The following is an 18,436-nucleotide window of genomic DNA, read 5'->3' as shown; positions in this document are numbered from 1 at the left end:
AACTGGCATGTGTGTGTGTGTGTGTATATGTGTGTGTGTGTGTATATGTGTGTGTGTGTGTGTGTGTGTGTGTGTACCACCCTTTCCTCTTGTAACATAAAGAGGTGGGAGATGGGCTGGGGGGCGGGTTGAATACTCAATATTCCAAACTGCCAGAGTGAAGCCTGTAAATAAACTTGTGCTTGCTGTGAAAGCTACTCCATCTGTGAAACTTTCTGGTAGTCAGATCTATCCAACCCCAAGGCGTCCAACCCTGCCTATAAAAAAAAATGGAGCTCAGAAGAAGTAGGCAGGATTTTCTTGAACCTGTGGCCACTAAGGTCTCTCGCTTCTAACGTTTAAGAGTAGATATTTCAGCATGCCTTTTCTGTTGGGCCTGTTTATGGCCTCCCTTAGTTAATTTTATAGGGTGGCCCAGCTTAAAACCATACTAAGACTTTTGTGTTTATCAAAATAGTAGATTACTATAGTCATTGACTACTTTTTTTCCAGTTTTCCCAGCAGTTTTTGTCAAATAGTGAGTTCTTATCTCAGAAGCTGGGGTCTTTGGGTTTATCATACTAAGACTTTTGGGCTCTCTAAAGCTCCTCTTAGAGTTACCTGTGTCACTGAGGTTAAATAACTTATCCAAGGTCATACAAGCAGTATGTACCAGAGATGGAGTCTGAACCCATTGTTTCTTAATTGGAAGTTGGCTATCTACTATGTCATGCTGCTTGCTTACCCTCTGTCTTTTTTTTTTTAGGCAATTGGGGTTATGTGACTTGCCCAGGGTCACACAGCTAGTAAGTGTCAAGTGTTTGGTCTGAGGCCAGATTTGAACTCAGGTCCTCCTGACTTCAGGGTCAGTGCTCTATCCACTGTGCCAACTAGGTGCCCCGACCCTCTGTCTTTCTTGCTCTCTCTTTTCCTCACTCCTCACTTATGACCCTCCCTCTCTCTGTTTCCTCTCCCCCCCCTTTTCTCCCTTCCTCCTGATCTTCCCTCCCTTCCTTTACTCCCTCACACATATATATAAATGTGTAAACATATATAATATATATATATATATATATACATATATGTATATAATATAAACTCATATACATATGTACATTTAAAAACTTTTATGTCTATCTGCAAAACTTGTATATAGCTATGGAATATCCAGTGTTACGTAGAATTCTAACTTAGAAGGGGCAGCTAGGTGGCACAACAGATCGAGCTCCGGCCTTGGAATCAGGAGGACCTGAGCTCAAATCTGGCCTCAGACACTTGACATTTACTAGCTGTGTGATCCTGGGAAAGTCACTTAACCCCAATTGCCTCACCATAAAACAAACAAAAAAATTCTAACTTAGAAAACATAAATTCTGAATGGGAAAACCACAGCAAAGAGATGCATTAAGAGTCTTTTTGATCATGCCATCCTTTGAGAGGCAAACATTTTTCAGTTTCTTTCACCTTTATCTTACCCCCACCCCTCAACCCAAACTTTTATCAAGCTTTTCCTTACCACCTCCACCACAATTGTGCTATAATGTACACAGGATGAACTGCATTCTTACTCCTTGGTATTTAGCAGAAAACTAGCTGAAATCAAGCACAGTTTTGAGAAGACTTGAGCACTTTATTTGGAGTCAAGTGTTCTGGGTTTGAATCAATAACTTCAATTTGCTGATTCTCAGTTTCTTCATCTGTTGAATAAAGAGGGTTTGACTAGATTCTAATAACCAATATTTATATAGTGCCTTTAAGGTTTGCAAAACTCACATTTGCTCCTCACAATAACCTTTGGGGTTGATACTACTGGTATTATTCCTATTTTACCAATGAAAAAAATGGATGCTTAGAGGACTTATATAACTTGCTTAAGGTCATAGTCAACAAGCATTTATAAATAACCTACTATGTGTCAAGCACTAGGCTAAGGGCTGAGTATACAATGAAAAGTAAAAACACTCTTATCCTCAAGAAGCTCACATTCTAAAAGGGGAGCCGTCATGTAATAACTAGACATATACAAAATATATACAGAGTAGATAAAAAGCCATTTCTGAGGGAATGTGGGGGTTGAGGGTAGGGTGGGAGGACTGGGAAACCAGGAAAGTCCTGCAGAAGGTGAGATTTGAGCTGAGAATAGAAAGCTAAGAGATAGAGATGAGGGACAGCATTCCAGGTATGGGAGATAGCCAGTGCAAAGGTGTGGAGTTGGGAAAGGGAAGGTCATGTTCAAAGAATAGCAAGGAGGTACTTGGATTGCAGAATTTCTGGAGGGGAGTAAACTACAAGAAGGTTGGAAAAGTAGGAAAGGGCCAAGTTGTGAAGGGCTTTGAATGCCAAACAAAAGATATTAAAAGACATTATATTTGATCCTGGAGATAACCAGGAGCCACTGGAGTTTAATGAGTTAAGTGGAAAGGGGAGAGAAGTGCCAAGGTCAGACTTCCCTTTAGGAAAATCCCTTTGGCAGCTGAGTGGAGAATAGATGAGAGGCTAGGGGAGAGACTTGAAGCAGGGAGACAAATCAGAAGGCTATTGCAGTAGTCCACTTGAGAAGTGATGAGGTCCTATACTAGGGTGGTAGCCACCTGAGTTGATAGAAGGAGAGTATAGATGAGATATTTTGAGTAGGATTGATAGAACCCAGCAACAGACTGGATATGGGGGATAAATGCAACGGAGTCAAGGATGGCATTGAGGTTGTCATCCAGAGGGCTTGGAAGGATAATGGTACCCTTGACAGTTATAGGAAAGGTGGAAAGACAATGTAGTTGGGGAAGATGCCTGAGTGACAGCTGAGGAGCAGTAAGAGAAAAGAGGACTTGGTTAATGGACTCAATTATTTCATTAAAGCATGAGCTAAGAGGTTCTCATCCGAGAGGGTGAGGGGAAGGGGTAAGGAAAGAGACATGAGGACAATGAAAAGGTTTGGAATAATAGTGGTGGTTAAGATAGGGAATTGATTGGAGAGACATGAAAGAATTGCGTTGCGGCAGTGAGGACCCAGCTGAAATTGTGCAACATAATTGTGTTGTGGACCCAGTTAGCTTGGTTGCTTGATTTTTTCTAGCTCTGTTCTAGCAACATGTGAATAGGAAGTGGATGGCAGGAGTAATACAGAATTGGGATTTGGCAAGGCATGATCGGTGTTAGGAAAATGGGCCAATATAGACCTCACATTCTGCACTAGACAACTGTCTAGTGATGCACACAAAAAATGAATACTGAATGTAGAACACATCACTTGGCTCCTGACTTCCAATCTTAGTCCCCCAAAGCAGAGATCTCTTATGTTGCCTTGAGCAAAGTGGAAAGAACCCTGAATTTGGAGTCAGAGGACCTGGGTTCAAATGCCAATTCTGCTACTTAACTATGCGTGACCTTGGAAAAGACACAGCCTTTCTGAGCCTCTGTTTTCTCATCTGTAAAATGAGAGGGCTGAACTCATTGCTCTCTGAGGTCTCTTCTAGCTCTAAATCTATGACGTTATGATTCTATGGATACAGGTTCTATTTGGTGCAATCATTACAGGGCTTCTGGATCCCTGAGGCTTGGGGTCTCATAGTTCAGAGACCCTGACAGATGATGACTAGTGAGATCACAGGGGGCTGGTCTGGAGTTATACTCAATGCTGAAAGGTGGCTGAAAATGAGACAAATCCAGAAGACCCTTGAACTGGTGGAACAAGCATTTTGCTTTCCACAGGCCTTTTGTACATTAGTACCTCGAGGCTCATACTTTCTGATAGAAGTGAGTTCCACTTCAAGCAGACTGGCTACATTTATTAGATGGCACAGAGGTAATTCTTTCTTATATTTCTTTAATTAGATAGAGGCAGCCTTCTACTATGGAAAGACCACTGGATTTGGAATCAGAAGACCTGGGTTCGAATCCTGAATCTGATACTTATTAACTATGTGATCTTGGACAAATCAGGTACCTTGGTTTGTAAAACAAAGGGGTTTGGACTTCTAAGGTCCCTTCCGGTTCTAAGTCCTATGATCTGATGTCACAGGGTAAGTGTCAGAGAAAGGATTCAGATTGAAGTATCCTCCAATACCAACATCCTTTTTACCACTGCCCTCCTTATTTATCCTGTGTATACACAGATGTATGGATATGGGGCAGAATGGTGTAGTGGATAGAAAACCAGCTTTGAAACTAGGAAAACCTTACTTCAGGTTGTTCCTCTGATACTGGCTGTGTGACCCTGGACAAGTCACTTAACCTCTTACTCTAGGCAACAGTTTAAGACTTGAAATTACAGAGGAGGTAATAACCACACTGGCAAAGGAGGTTTCCTAGCTTGAGAGTTTCCTAAACCAATGAAATCACAGGTCCCTATCCCAATACTTACATATGCATATGGTGTCATTCCCCCTGTCCCCTCAAACATCCCCCCCCACAAAAATAAGCTCCATGAGAACAATGATTGTTGCATATTTTTGTCTTTGTATTGTCCCTAAGGCTTAGCGCCTTGCCAGAAGTTAATTAATGTTTGTTGATTGGTTGATATATCACACTTTCCCCTAGTTGAGTACCAAAATCCTTAGCAGCTGTAATCCTATGATAGGAGCCAACCTTGGTAATATAGCATACTAGAAAGAGCTCTGTAATCACAGAACCTGGGTTCAAAGCCTGCCTCTGATGCATATTACTTGCATGAACTTAGGCAAATCATTCATTTTCCTTAGCTGTAAAATGAAGGGGAATGAGTTTAGCTAACTTCCGAGGTCCTTTCCAGCTCTAAGCTAATGCAGATACATCAGATCCTGGAAGCTAGTTGGTGTAGTCGTTAATGGAATACTGAACTCGAGTCAGAAGACCTGAATTCAAATTCTTCCTCAGCCACTTAGTAGTAGTAGTGACTAACCCTGGGCAAATCACTTGACCTTCATTAGCCTCAGTGTTCTCATCTGTAAAATGGGGATAATAATGGCACCTACCTTACAGATATGTAAAGTGCTTGGCAAACCTTAAAGTGCTGTATAAACGTTAGCCATTAGCCTATGATTGTGGGGGTGGTAGTAAAGGTATTTCTAAGACTAGACAACAGCGAAACCGCCACCCTGTTACTACTGAAGTCTCCCCAGATGATGGGCAGTATCTGGCCCCAGGGCCCCCATAGCAACAATCGGCATCAGAAAAGGTTGCCGGCCTCTATTGCTCTCCCCTTACGCCGGGAACTCAGGCTCCATCGGTGGAAAGAAGTCCCTAGTGAAAAGAAGTCCCGGGGGCGGAGCGAGCCTAGCGTGGGGTGGTGGGGGAGGGGTAGAGGCCGAGCGCACGCGCACACGTGAGGGTCCCCTTGGCAACCTGACAACAGCAGCACCAAGGAGAGCGCGAGCCGGGGCTTGGGAAACAGCGCCAGCCACATCATCTGCACGCACCCACTGCTGCCGCCGGGCAGAAAGAGCGGCTGCCGCACTCCGCGGCCCAAAAGAGCGCCTCGGGACGGCCGGAACCTCTGGGCATGCATGGAATACGCATGTCAGGTAGAGCGCTTCTGGGCGTCTTATAAGGCTAGACCTGCGAGCAGTGGTACGAGGCTCGGGAGCCCCTGCGGGGGGCGGCGTGGGAGGGGCGGCGAGGGGACCGAGGTGGCTGCGTGTGGGGGTGGAGTGGGGCCGTCCCCCATCAAAAACTTCCCCGAGACCCCAGGGCGGCATTTAGAGGTATTTAGCAAATAGAGTACTTACTACGAGGCGTGGCGTGGGGGAGTGGGAAAAGCGCAGGATGTAGGGAGGACTGCAGTTCCAGTCTAGCCCTGTTACTTAACCCTTCGGAAGATCATATAAAACTGGACTAAGTGGCCTTCCAGGTCTTAAAGTCTGCTTCAGGAACTCCAATTAAGCACACTGGAAAATTGAGACACTGGTGTGGAAGCTGATTCCCTCCTCCCCCCTCCCATTCCCAGCCTTGCGAACTGACTTATTGGTCAATGGCTTTTTCAAATAGTTTTCCCCTTTCTTTTTGGTGAGGCAATTAGGGTTAAGTGACTTGCCCAGAGCCACACAGCTAGCTAGCAAGTGTTACGTGTCTGAGGCTGGATTTCGACTCAGGTCCTCCTGACTCCAGGGCCGGTGCTCTATCCACTTAGCTGCCCTGAGAACTGACTTACTGCTGACTAAAAAAGCTAACCTGTTGTTAGGACAGATACATTTCAGTCTTTTACTCATTTCCTCCAGCCTTGTTTCTCCTGTGTTAACAGTCTCTCTGGAGGTTATGTTACAAGATTTCTGCAATTTCACCTTTTATTAGTTAAGGGGTTACTTCCAATCCATTTCCTTACCTAGGCCCAGTTTTATGGCTGGCTAAACCCACTCCAGTATGTTTGCCCAAAAAACAGAAAAAACCCAAATGGGGTCACAAAGTGTCAGTCAGGACTGAAAAACAACTGTACTGAAAACTTGTTTGGAGTAATTGCTAGAGGATGTGACTTCAATCCTGATATAGTCCAACTAGTTAGTTAGCTTGCTCTGTTTGCACCTTGAACTTCTTAATTGTAATTTTTAATTTATGCCTTTTATTTTTTGTCACATTTGTATCTCTCTCCCCTTATAAAATTAAAAAAGAAAAAAAGAACAGTAAAACCAACCAGCATAGCAACAGTACATGCCATCTTTCACACTCGTAGCCTCTCACCTCTGCAATGAAAGGAGTAATGCACCTTAAATTTCTGTTTTTAAGTGAGGAGATGGAGAGGATGGTAAGCTAAAGGTGAAGGACATTCAGTTAAGAGAATGTTATCTGGACAGTACAAATCCTACTACTATTAAAATATATATGGTAGATGGTCTACTGACTGTGTGAATAGTATCAACCCCATTTACAAAAGTATGGACTGGGGTGAGAGATCAGTTGACAAATGTATTGAGTATCTCCTACATAAAATATACTATGCTTGGGTATTGTAATATAAAGAAACAGGATCAGAGATTTAGACCAGGAAAGGACCTCATCTAGCTCAAGTTCCTTATTTAATAGGGGAGGAAACTCCAGTACAGGGATTAAATTACTTGCCCGGGTCACACAGGTGGTAAGTTGCAAACCTGTTTGCATTGTACCATGCTGTCTTTGAGATCAGATTTCTCCCTTTCAGGATCTTACAATCTAGTGGGAGAGCAAAGACATATACATATAAAACTACATATTCATATAAAATGAATATATACATACATATAATATGCATATAAAATACACTTAAGTGAGTAGTATGGACAATTAGTGTATGAGTTATTATGAGCAAGAGAATGAGGCAAGTGGAATTTGATGTCATTCAAGTGCATTGTGTCTTTATTTTGTACCTATACTAAAGCCTTCCTTGGCAATCATGAGGTGGAAATGATTCTGGATTCTTGAGGTTATGCTAAGTAGAAGGCAAGCACGGCAACTCGGAAAGGCCTCAAATACAGGTCAACATACTTGTCAGTTGTCTGAGGACTAGCCCAGCTAAGTTCAGAGAAACTCATCTCTAGTTTGGCTGCAGGGCAATGAATTTTTCAGCGGCAACAGGGAAGACCATTAAGTTACAGAAGGGTTGCCATCTACATCTGTGGAGGGAGTCCCCACACCCATGATGTGACAGATCTTTAAACATTCAAGAAGTGTATTTCCCCATCACCACTCTTTTAGGAAAGATTTGTGGAAAATACTATAAAGAACTGAAACAGAGCATACTGTGAAATTGGTTAAAGTATCTAATTGGAGTTCCTTAAGAACAAGTATAGTGCTTTATTTAATTTTTATAATATCTCCTACAGTGACAGCTAGCATAATACTTTAACCATGATTTTTGGTTGTTATACATGTGAAATAAGATTATAATGAACATTGGGACATTCTTGAAGGGGAAAATACGTAAGGGCAGCTTCTTTAGTGCAACTTGGCACATGGTAGGCATTTGATAAGTGCTTTTATTGAATAAATCAAATTGAATAGGGGAAGGGTGTGGAAGGGACAATTCAATCTTTTAGTTTATATATATATATATATGTATATATATATGTATATATATGTATATATATGTATATATATATACATATATATACATATATATGTATATATATATGTATATATATATACATATATATACATATATATATATGTATATATATGTATATATATATATGTATATATATATATGTATATATATATATATGACCCCTATAAGTATTTTAAACACCATTTAGTGGAGCTACCTTCTCCTTAATTTCATACTTTTCCAACAACTGTCTAGTGTGTTATGGACCTTCTGAAAGAGTGTGTGTGTGTGTGTGTGTGTGTGTGTGTGTTTATGCATTGGGGAAAGGGGGGAATGAAGGTACCAGTGGACAAGAGCAGTGAAAGACAAAATTTATTTTACCTTTCCTTAAGGATAATTCTTATGTCAGGTATAGTACCCTTTAAAATTATTATTGTCATTTTAATGTATCAAAATGAAAAGGGGGGTTAAGAAATAACAGTTGGGGATTAGTAGGGTAGGGGTAAACATTTTTCTTTATTTAAAACCTTTTTTCTAAAAAAAAAAGGTAAGCAATGAAATAATAAGGATCGCTTAGGTAGTTCCTGTCATAGCTCCTTGAATAATGTGACAAGACTAATTTATATCACAGCTGTATCTTTAGACTTTAAAGTTTAGAGTAACTTGATCAGTGACCAAGTAGTTATGGGGCTCTATAGTGCTTAGTTGCTATCACAGTTTCCCTTTGCTGGTTCCATTAGTGGTTGTTGTCCTTTGTTCCTGAAGAGGTCCAAAATGACATCACTATGTTAGAGTCAAGTTACAGCATGTCCGCCTGTGGCTGATCAGACCCATACAAACTTGAAATGCTCTACTAGTGGTTGGGCACAAATAGTCCATGTGAACATTTGGGGTGGATTCTCTAAATCTGCTGATTTTATGTTTCTTTTGAATTACTTTTTAAAGGAAGAAATTATGCTACGACATAAGTAGTATTAGTATTATTATTAGTATTACTCATATAATTTGAAGTCTTAAATAGTCGGGGTGAGTGTTCAGTCTCTGTTATTCCAGTAGATGGCAACCTTCTCAACCAAATGGCAGAGTGGGAACCCACATAACAGCCTATTTGTAGTATAGTAATCAAGCTTGATTGGCATTTTACATAACACAAGTTTTCAAGAAATTATTTTAGTGTTTTATGGCTAAGATAGCCACTTTTAATAGAAATATGTGCTATTAAATATCCAATGTAAAAATATCTTAGTGTATATTTAAATTTTTTCTGGTTGCTTAGTTGACTGGAAATTAAAAAAAATTTTTTTTACTGGAATTCTTAGCAGCCAAGGGTCACTTTATTGGGGTTTCAGTTTGAAAAATATTTTACATAATGGCTACTGATTTTGGCATAGGAAGGTTCTTGATTTTCCTCCTTTCTTCAAATCTGTCATAATCCTGTTCTGGTTTCACTTTCCTCTCTGCCCAGTCTTTACCCTATGGTCAGCTAAATCAATAGAGTTCCCTTGCTTCCTTCACCCTTCAGTCCCTTTTTTCCTTGACCTTCCACCTTTTCAGCCCTGTTAACCCTCAGTCCTGGCTAACTTCTACTTTCCTCCATGGCTGCTGCTGATACCTGGAGGAAACCACAAAATTGTGCTTACTGCTCACTGTTAGCTGCAAATGTCTGCTTTCTAATCTCTGGGCCCTGTCTGAAGCATGGAAACTTTTATTCCCCCCACTAATCTCTTATGTACTCTTTTTCACACTCTCCCAGCACTGTTTAAAACCTTCTCTTCCTAACCCCCAAGTTCACACCCATATACCTCTCAACAAATTACCTTGTCTCCTATTTGACCAAAAAGATTGAGGTCATTGTCAATAAGCTCTCTTAATTCCACCTCTCTAATCCTTTTTTCTTCCTTTCAGTCTCAGAGGAGGAGGTGGTCATTCTCAATGAAGCTAACCTGTTCTCTCAGTCTCTTCTGTAGCCTTGTTCCATTATTTCATCACTTCTCTGAGTCTTTCTCTTCCTTCTGGATCCTCCCCCTCACAATAGAAACATACTAAGAAGAAAACAAAAAGACAAACAAAAAGTGTTAAAAACAAACTCTAGTGGTGGCTGTGCCATCCCATTAAACTATCATTCCGTTTCTCTCCTTAGCCCACTGTTGAATGCTTAGAAAGAATAGTCTGCACTTGCCTCTTCTACTTTCCGTCACCTACTCACTTCTCAATCTTATGCAATTTTGCTTCTATCCCCACTACTGTACCGAAGAGCTCTCTCCAAGGTCATTAATTACCTCCATATTCCTAAATCCAGTTGTTTCCTCATCATCCTTGAACCTCTCTGTGGTGTTTAGCACTGTGGAGCACCCCTTTCTTTGTAATATCTTTACTTTCCTTGGCTGCCATAACATGGTACTGATGTGACTTAGGGGTATAGGGACCCCAAAATACCAAGGTACAGGCTGAGTTGTCTGGAAAGAATTCACAGACTCAAGCAGTCTTCCAGGCAGGTGGCAAAAAGTTTATTATAACACTAATAAAGGCACGCAGATCTCCTTTAGGGAACTTAAAATCTAGCAGGAGTCATGCTAAAGCTTATATAGTAAAGGTACAGTGAATTGTGTAGCAAGTATGCTAATTGGGTGGTGAATATACAGTTTCTGTACGTTGGGCACAGATGTCATTCGCTACTAGCATGGCCAGGGGTGGGGAGGGGCTTCTAAGGGGTCTGTACATCTCTACATCTGTCTGTAACAAGATAGCCTTGAGAGTTGACATCTATGGCTTGATGTCTGGATTCTATACAATAACTGTGGCAATCAGTACATGATAGTTCTGCTGGTACAAGATAGTCCTGTTGATACGAGGGAAATTCTACAGAGGTCAGCTTGTTTTTGTAATAGGGAGAGACAGTTCGCCTCACTGGGGCCCACTCATGAGTTATCGCCAGAGATACAGTCTTTGGGCTGGGGAGACATACGGTCCTAGGGCTGGGGACAAGGCATAAGCACCCCATTGGTACTTTTGTACTGTAGTGCTCTATCTCTCTGGACGCCCCTCTTTCTTTTACTGGCTGCTTCTCTTCCAAATTACTAAATATCTTACTCAAGGTTCAATACTAGGCCCTTTTATCTCCTTTAAACTCTTTTCTTTGGTTATCTTATCTACTACCCCAAGATTTCAATGATCACCTCTTATCACCTCTATGTAGAAGAATCACTAATCTATATTCAACCTTCCTTCCAGACCTCCAGTTCATTCTTTCTAAATGTCTGATGGATATATTCCTAATAGCACCTCAAACCTACAGGTTTAAAAATGAATTTATCCTAGAACAATGTATCTGGAGTTAGAGGACTTAATCTTGGCTTTGCTGCTCACAACCTGTATGACCTTGGGTAAGTCACTTAACTCCTCTAGGTCTCAATTTCCATGTCTATAAAATGATGAGATTAGCCTGGATGATTTCTACACCATCCAAGGTATAATTTCTTTGATTCTATTATCATAGACGGAGAGTTGGAAAGGACTTTGGAAGCCATCTAGTATAACCTATTTTATAGACATGGTTCTATCCTAAATGTGATCCTTCCTATGATTTATCTATTTCTGCTAGTGGTACTGCCGTCTTCCTCGTCTCATAGACCGGACTTCACAGTAAATCTTTGACCCTTCCCTTTTCTTCAGCAGTTGCTAAATCTTGCAGTATCTGCATTATTTAACTCTTTCTGTACTGCTACTGCCATTTTCCCTCTGTACTCTCTACCTTGGTAGTCTTTTCTTCTCCCATGACCTCAATTATCCAAAATCCTTCTTACCTAGCCTATTGCAAACAGTATCCTTTCTGGTATTCCTTTTTCTAGTCTGTCCTCTTTCCAAATCTTCTTTCACCCTCCTACCCAAATAGTCTTCCTAACACACTGCTAAGATTATGCCACACTTCTCAAAAACCTTTGGTGTCTCCTCATTATTTTTTTTTGGTAATTGTTTTATTTTAAACTTAAATATAAAATTAGAGAAGAAAAAAGAAACATTGCCATGTACACAGCAGACCATAAGAGAGGATTCACTATAGAACAATAAATTTTCATTTCAAGAAAACCTATGTAATAAATACTACACATTGTTTTCAAAGCTGCCCAGCTTTTCTTTGCTTCCTTGTTGGTTTTCTTTTGTTCTCTGCTGTGCACTTTTTACTTTATTTTTCCCCCCTCATTCCCCCCACTACCCTAAAGAAGCCTACAATTAAGCGTGGATATATATGTATACACACACACACACACACACACACACACACACACACCCCTATACATACATATATATACACATACATATTTATACTTACATACATACATATCTACACATAGATAGATATCTATAAATACACACACACACACACACACACATATATATTTGGAGAGCCAAAAGTTTGCTCACCTACTCTGCCATCTTCCCAGAATTCTCTTCCCTTCTCATTATTTAACAAAATATAAACTCTTTATCTTGGGATTTAAGGTCCTCCACAATCTGGCTCCAACCTACTTGTACAGGTTTGTCTTAAATGAATCTCTTTCATATACCCTACAGTCTAGTCAAACTGGACTGCCCTCTGTTTTTCCAGTCTTCTCCTTACCTCTCCAGTTTCTATGCTATTGATCATGTCTTCCTCCATAACTGGAAGGGATTCCACCACTCCCTCTCCATCTAATGAAGTTTCTTCCTTCCTTCAAGGCCCACCACAGGTTTCTTTTCCTCCACCAAGTCTTCTCCGACTAAACCTTTCATTTGAAGGTGATCTTTCTCCCCAAATTTCGCATAACATTTTGCCTGGATCCTTCCTTTGCCCTTATCTTACTTTCCTTTAAATTAGACTTATTTATATATTTGACCTTCCATCTCTCCCATTAGGTTTCTTTTTTTTTTTAATTTGATTTTCAATGAATAAACATTTGTTTTTTCTTCCTCCTGCTTCTCCTACTCTCTCCTTTTGATTAAAAAACATGTTGTGAGAAATATGCATAGTCATCTAAAAAATTTCTTTGTCCACATCCAAATCGTTATGTTTTATTCTACATTTTGAGTTCATTACCTCTCTTTCCATCCACCTCTCTGGAATTGTACTTGGTCATTATATTGATGAAAGTTCTTAAAATATTTCAAAATGGTTTTTATAGTGTTGTTGTTATTGTAAAAATTGTCATCCTACTTCTGTTCATTTCATTCTGTATTAGGTTCACAAAAATCTTCCCAGGTTTCATGGAAAGCATCCTTTCATTGTTTGTTACAGCACGATAGTATTCTGTTACATTTATATAACGTAATTTGATCAGTTAGTCCATGATTGAAGGACAGCCCCTTAGCTTCTAGTTTTGTCTCATTGTAAAAATAGCTGCTATAAATGTTTTTGTGCCTTGTTGCCTGCATTGTAGTTAAGTTGGAGCACTGCAAATATGGAGGGTGGGGAGCTCGGATGGCTCTGTACCTCACAGAGGTACCAGTTGTACCTTTTCCTCTTTTTTTGATCTCTTTGGGATATAGGCCTAGTAGAAGTATCACTTGTGTTAAAGAGTACATAAAGTTTGGTAATTTGGGGGGCCTAATTTCGCATTGCTTTCTAGAATAGCTATATCAATTCTAAACTCCACCAGTAGGTTATGGGTGTCCCTTTTATCCCCCATTTCTGTAGTCATTGGGAGCATTTTTTCATATGGCTGTTGATGGTTTGGATTTATTCCTTTGAAGACTGCCTGTTCATATTCTTTGACCATCATTCCCCTCCATTAAATTTCAAGCTTCTTGAGAGTGAGGCTATTTCATATTTATCTTTGTATTCCTAGAGGATAGCACAGAACCTTATATATAGAAGTCCTTTAAAAATATTTGTTCCATTGAGGTAAATGAATGATCATTTTTGAAACTTTCTTAATTTTGTAAACAAATTTGTCTCATGAAATGCATATGTTAATATGAACTATATGCTGTCAGAAAGATATTATCAAAGACAAGATCAATAAATAAATTTGGGAATTTACAATTCTGTTCACCTATCTGCTGTCAACCTTTATACTTTATATTCTATCTTGATTAATGCCATCAGTGTTTATAAAAAATTAAAAGTATATATGAATTTCAACAAGTATGTTTTATTTTTAAAGATTTTTATTTTCCTTAGTAGCACCATAGGCTAGCAAAGACTTTCAAGTGCTTGAAACCTTCAGTCAACAAACTTGGTCTCATTTAAAATCATTGATTATCCTTCAGAACAGAAGTATAATCAGAATCCTAGTTCATGAATTATAGTGATTTTTTTTTCAGCTTTGGACACTGATAGTTGACAATAGATGTCTTTGCATAGCATCTAAAAGGCCTATTCTCTAAAACAAAGAGGAAAAAGTATATAGCCAAGGAAATTATCATATAAAAAGGCAATGGGTGAAAATTTTAGTCATATTCACTTTTTTTTTTACTTTCACTGGCTGTTTTCTGACCTATGAGAATTCTGCATTTTAGGATGGAAAATAAGCTTTGTAGCTATATTAACACGATACAGAGAAAAGATGCTCTAACTTTCACAACTCACTAGGTGACTAAAAACTGACAGAAATAAGATCTTCTCATCCTATTATTTTCAACTTTCCCACAGTTATGGAATTTGAGTATGTCTAACCAGAAATGTAGTCACCTTTAAAAAGAAACAGGAAAATTAAGAAAATTGCCTTTTACTTATAAGATTCACCTACCTTTTCCTTAGCTTGATTAGTAGCCTATCTGACAGAAATTGTGTTTCCTTCTGTGTTTTGTAGCATTCTAGGTTTCTTTAAAGATATCACTTCTTAGTATTGATAGTGATATTGGTCTTCAACCTCTACGTGAAGCATGGAATCTATTGACATCAATTAAAGTAATCATCCTGAAGAAGTAACGATACCCCCTAAGGAAGTAAAAGTCATTATGAAGCTTTCAGAGTTGCCTGGGATCTCCCAAAGAAAATAATATGTCTTAGAGAATCTGTCTCCGCAAATAATAATGTGGCAGAACTAACAAAAGCTTGTTATGGCAAAGATCTGAATATCTAGGGTTTTAATTAGGTTTCTGAAATATTCCAGATGCATATAACATTTATCTGATGGATTTTAGGGATGTCAGTCTTAAAGGGGGTGGGGAGGAGAAGGAAAAGAATAATCATTTTTATAGCGCCTACTACGTGCTTGGTACTTTACAAATAGTCGTTTGATTCCACCGACAAACCTGTGATAGTTACAGTTATTATTACCATTTCACACAGCTGAGGAAACTGAGGGCAAGTGTCTTGCCCATTGTCATACAGCTAGTAAGTGTCTGAGGCCAGATTTGAGCTAAGGTCTTCCTGACTTTAAGCTTGGCACTTTATTCACCGTGCCACCCAGATGCCTCAAAGCTGCCACATTACAAAGGGATTGTAGGCAATTGGAGGCAGAAGGAATTCTATTAATTCTTACTAGAGCTTTAGCAGTAAAACCACAATCTATTTATAGACATTAAATGATGTCAGACTTGTGTCTTTCTTCTTAATAACTGAAGAGACAGGCATGACCTAACCTTTACCCAGAAAATACCATTATCTGTTTTTCAGCATTTGTCTGGTCTCCTAATCCTCACCTTTGGTCTAGATTCTTATTTATTCTATGCATTTTTTTAAAAATAGAAACTGCATGGGAATTCTTGCATGTAGTAGTAAAAGCTGATAATGATAGAGAAGAAACACTTTATCCACTCAGGACTTGAATCTACTTGTTTACATATGCTCACTTCAGCTTTTGATTACTATGGTTCAAAGAAAAACTTTCCCCCTTTTTGTTACTTAAAATTATTATATTAACTATGGACGAGGAACATTGTTCTGAGCAGTCTTGGTTTCAGGTAGATATGACAGGGAGAAAAAACATCATGGGACTATTAAGGAGAAATGTTGGGCAAAGTACAAATTGTACTACAATTTTCTTTGATAACTATTGAAGACATGTTATAATTGTAAGAATGGAACTTAAGTGGTTGAATTAGAATTTTATTTTTCCTACTTCCTTTGTAAAATTGGGCCCCTTTATTTATAGAATATTGTTTAAGGTAGATGACTATTATTCCTGTTACTATACTCATGTACAATGCAATAAAAACATTATTCAAAGTTACCATCCAAATTTTAAATCACAATCCTCAATTTGTAACAAATGAATGGGGAAAAAAAATCAATGTTATCTTAACAACAAAATCAACTAGCTGCAATTTGTGAGTGACTTGCTACAATGAAAATGTGATGATTATTTTTTATATAATATTACCTAGATGAGTGACTTATTATCTATATCTATCTGTCAGTTATTTTATAAAGGTTGCATAATTATTATAAAATGTAACTCATTGTTGGTGGAATTGTGAACTAATCCAACCATTTTGGAGAGCAATCTGGAATTATGCCAAAAGAGTTATTAAACTACTTATACGCAGCAATACTATTACTTCATCTATTTCCAAAGATAATTAGGGAAAATGGAAAAGAACCTATATGGGGGCAAAAAACTGGAAATTGTAGGTGTGCCCAACAATTGGGGAATGGCTGAACAAGTTGTGGTTGTGATCGTGATGAAATATTCCTATGCTATAAGAAATGATGAGCTCAATGATCTTAGAAAAACATGGGAAGACTCAAACTAATGAAGAATGAAATGAGCAGAGCCAAGAGAACAGTGTATACAGTAACACTAATGTTGTATTAAGAACAACTTTAAGTGGATAAGTTATTTTGACTATTATAAATATCCAAATTTAACTGTAAAGGACATATGAAGAAAGACACCATCTAGTACAGGTAGGTGGTGCAGTGGATAGAGCACTGGCCCTGGAGTTAAGAGGACCTGGAGAAGTTCAAATCTAGCCTCAGACACTTGACATGTAATAGCTGTGTGACCTTGGCCAAGTCACTTAACCCCAATTGCAAAAAACAAAAAAACAAGCCACTGCCTCCAAAGAAGAACTGATAAATAGAAGTGTGTATAGAATGATTTTATATATATATATATATATATATATATATATATGTAAAATATGTATATATATGTGTGTATATATATGTATATATATATACATATACCTATTTGTGTCTAATGGTAGCTATCTCTAGGGTGGGGAGAGGAGGAAGGAAAAAAAATTTACATGGTAATTTTGTTTGAAAAGAATAACAAGTTGTATGTAGTAGATTTATTGTTTCATTTGCAACCATCTTTTTAATTGTATTATGTTATAGAAATGCTTGTTGTATTCCATAAATTAAAAGTAAAAAAAAAATTTTTTTAAACCATAATGCATAGAACACCAATGTTATCATGATTTTTAAACTAAAGTTTTCCTTTTCCATTTTCTTTCACAGTCTTTTATTCTACTGCAAAAACAGAGACAAGGTAAGGCCACAGATGTACCAACTACTCTGACTGATGCTTTCCAGGAGGAGGCAGGGAAAGAGGATAACTTAATTCAAGCCAGGGCATTTGGAGCAGTCAAGTTAGTGGACCCTGGGAGTTTTATCTTAGAAACTGCCAGAAAGATGAAAGGAATGACCAGTGAGTTTCTGAGACAGATCACAGACTGGTTGAGAGATCATCAGTTAATAAACATTTATAAATTAAGTACTTCCTCTGTGCCAGGAACTGTGCTGTGTGTGTAGGGATACAAAGAAAAGAAAAGACAGCCCCTACCCCCAAAGAGCTCACATTCTAATGAGGAAGACACCTGGTAAATAACTCAGTACCTACAAGTTACATGGAGAGTAGATGGAACATTATCATCTCTGGGAGGAAGGCACTAGCAACGGGGGGACTTGGAAGAGCCTGGAAGGAGGTGATGTTGGAGTTGGGTCTTGGAGGAAGCCAGGCAGACTAAGAGGCACATGTAGGAATGAAGGTGAAGCATTCCAGGCAGTGAGGGCAGCCTGAATGAAGGCACTGAGTTAAGACATAGAGTGTCTGAGGAACGATAAGTAGCTGGATCAGAGAATGTGTGGAGGGAAACAAAAGGTAAGAAGGCTGTAGAGGTAAGAAGGAGCCAGATGGTAGTGAGGGCAGACTAACTACCCACACACCTGCAAGAAGTTTCACTTTAAAGTGAAGCATCCGACAAATGCTTGACTTGATTCAGCAAGGCATTTGACAAAAGTCCCCTTGATATTCTTGTGGGCGAGAGGGACACATGTAGAATGACAGCAAGGTTGGTTGGTTCCATAGCTGGGGGAACAGATAAATCCAGAGAATACCGATTAATGAATTGATGTCAAAACTCAAAGAGAGGTTTTAATGACATGCCACAGAACTCTGTTCAAACCTTGCTCTGCCCAGTGTTTATATCAGTGACTTGGACATATATGGCATGCTGATCCAATTTTTGGTTGATGTAAAACTCAAAGTTATAGTTGGACCTATCAACCCCCCCCCAAAAAAAACCCCAAAACCCAAAGTG

General features: G+C 39.0%; 1 protein-coding gene across 3 annotated transcripts in view; it reads left to right on the top strand.

The window, feature by feature from the left end:
• The first annotated feature begins 5,279 nt into the window (after positions 1–5,279).
• SPMAP2L (sperm microtubule associated protein 2 like) overlaps positions 5,280–18,436 on the top strand; it is a 64,527-nt gene continuing 51,370 nt past the window's right edge. The window contains exons 1-2 of one of the 3 annotated variants that reach the window (XM_020975356.2): positions 5,280–5,523; positions 17,355–17,385. In XM_020975356.2, the coding sequence (XP_020831015.1) occupies positions 5,460–5,523; positions 17,355–17,385 (95 nt within the window). In that variant the 5' untranslated portion in view covers positions 5,280–5,459. Of the gene's footprint in view, positions 5,524–17,351; positions 17,386–18,436 lie in introns of those variants that run through there. The other 2 variants (XM_020975357.2, XM_020975359.2) reach the window with 2 other exon arrangements.

The sequence above is a fragment of the Phascolarctos cinereus genome, unplaced genomic scaffold (assembly GCF_003287225.1).
Source record: "Phascolarctos cinereus isolate Bilbo 61053 unplaced genomic scaffold, phaCin_HiC Scaffold_9;HRSCAF=440, whole genome shotgun sequence".
NCBI classification, from domain to species: domain Eukaryota; kingdom Metazoa; phylum Chordata; class Mammalia; order Diprotodontia; family Phascolarctidae; genus Phascolarctos; species Phascolarctos cinereus.
The sequence above is the reverse complement of the archived record's forward strand: the minus strand, read 5'-3'. Positions and strand labels throughout refer to the sequence as shown.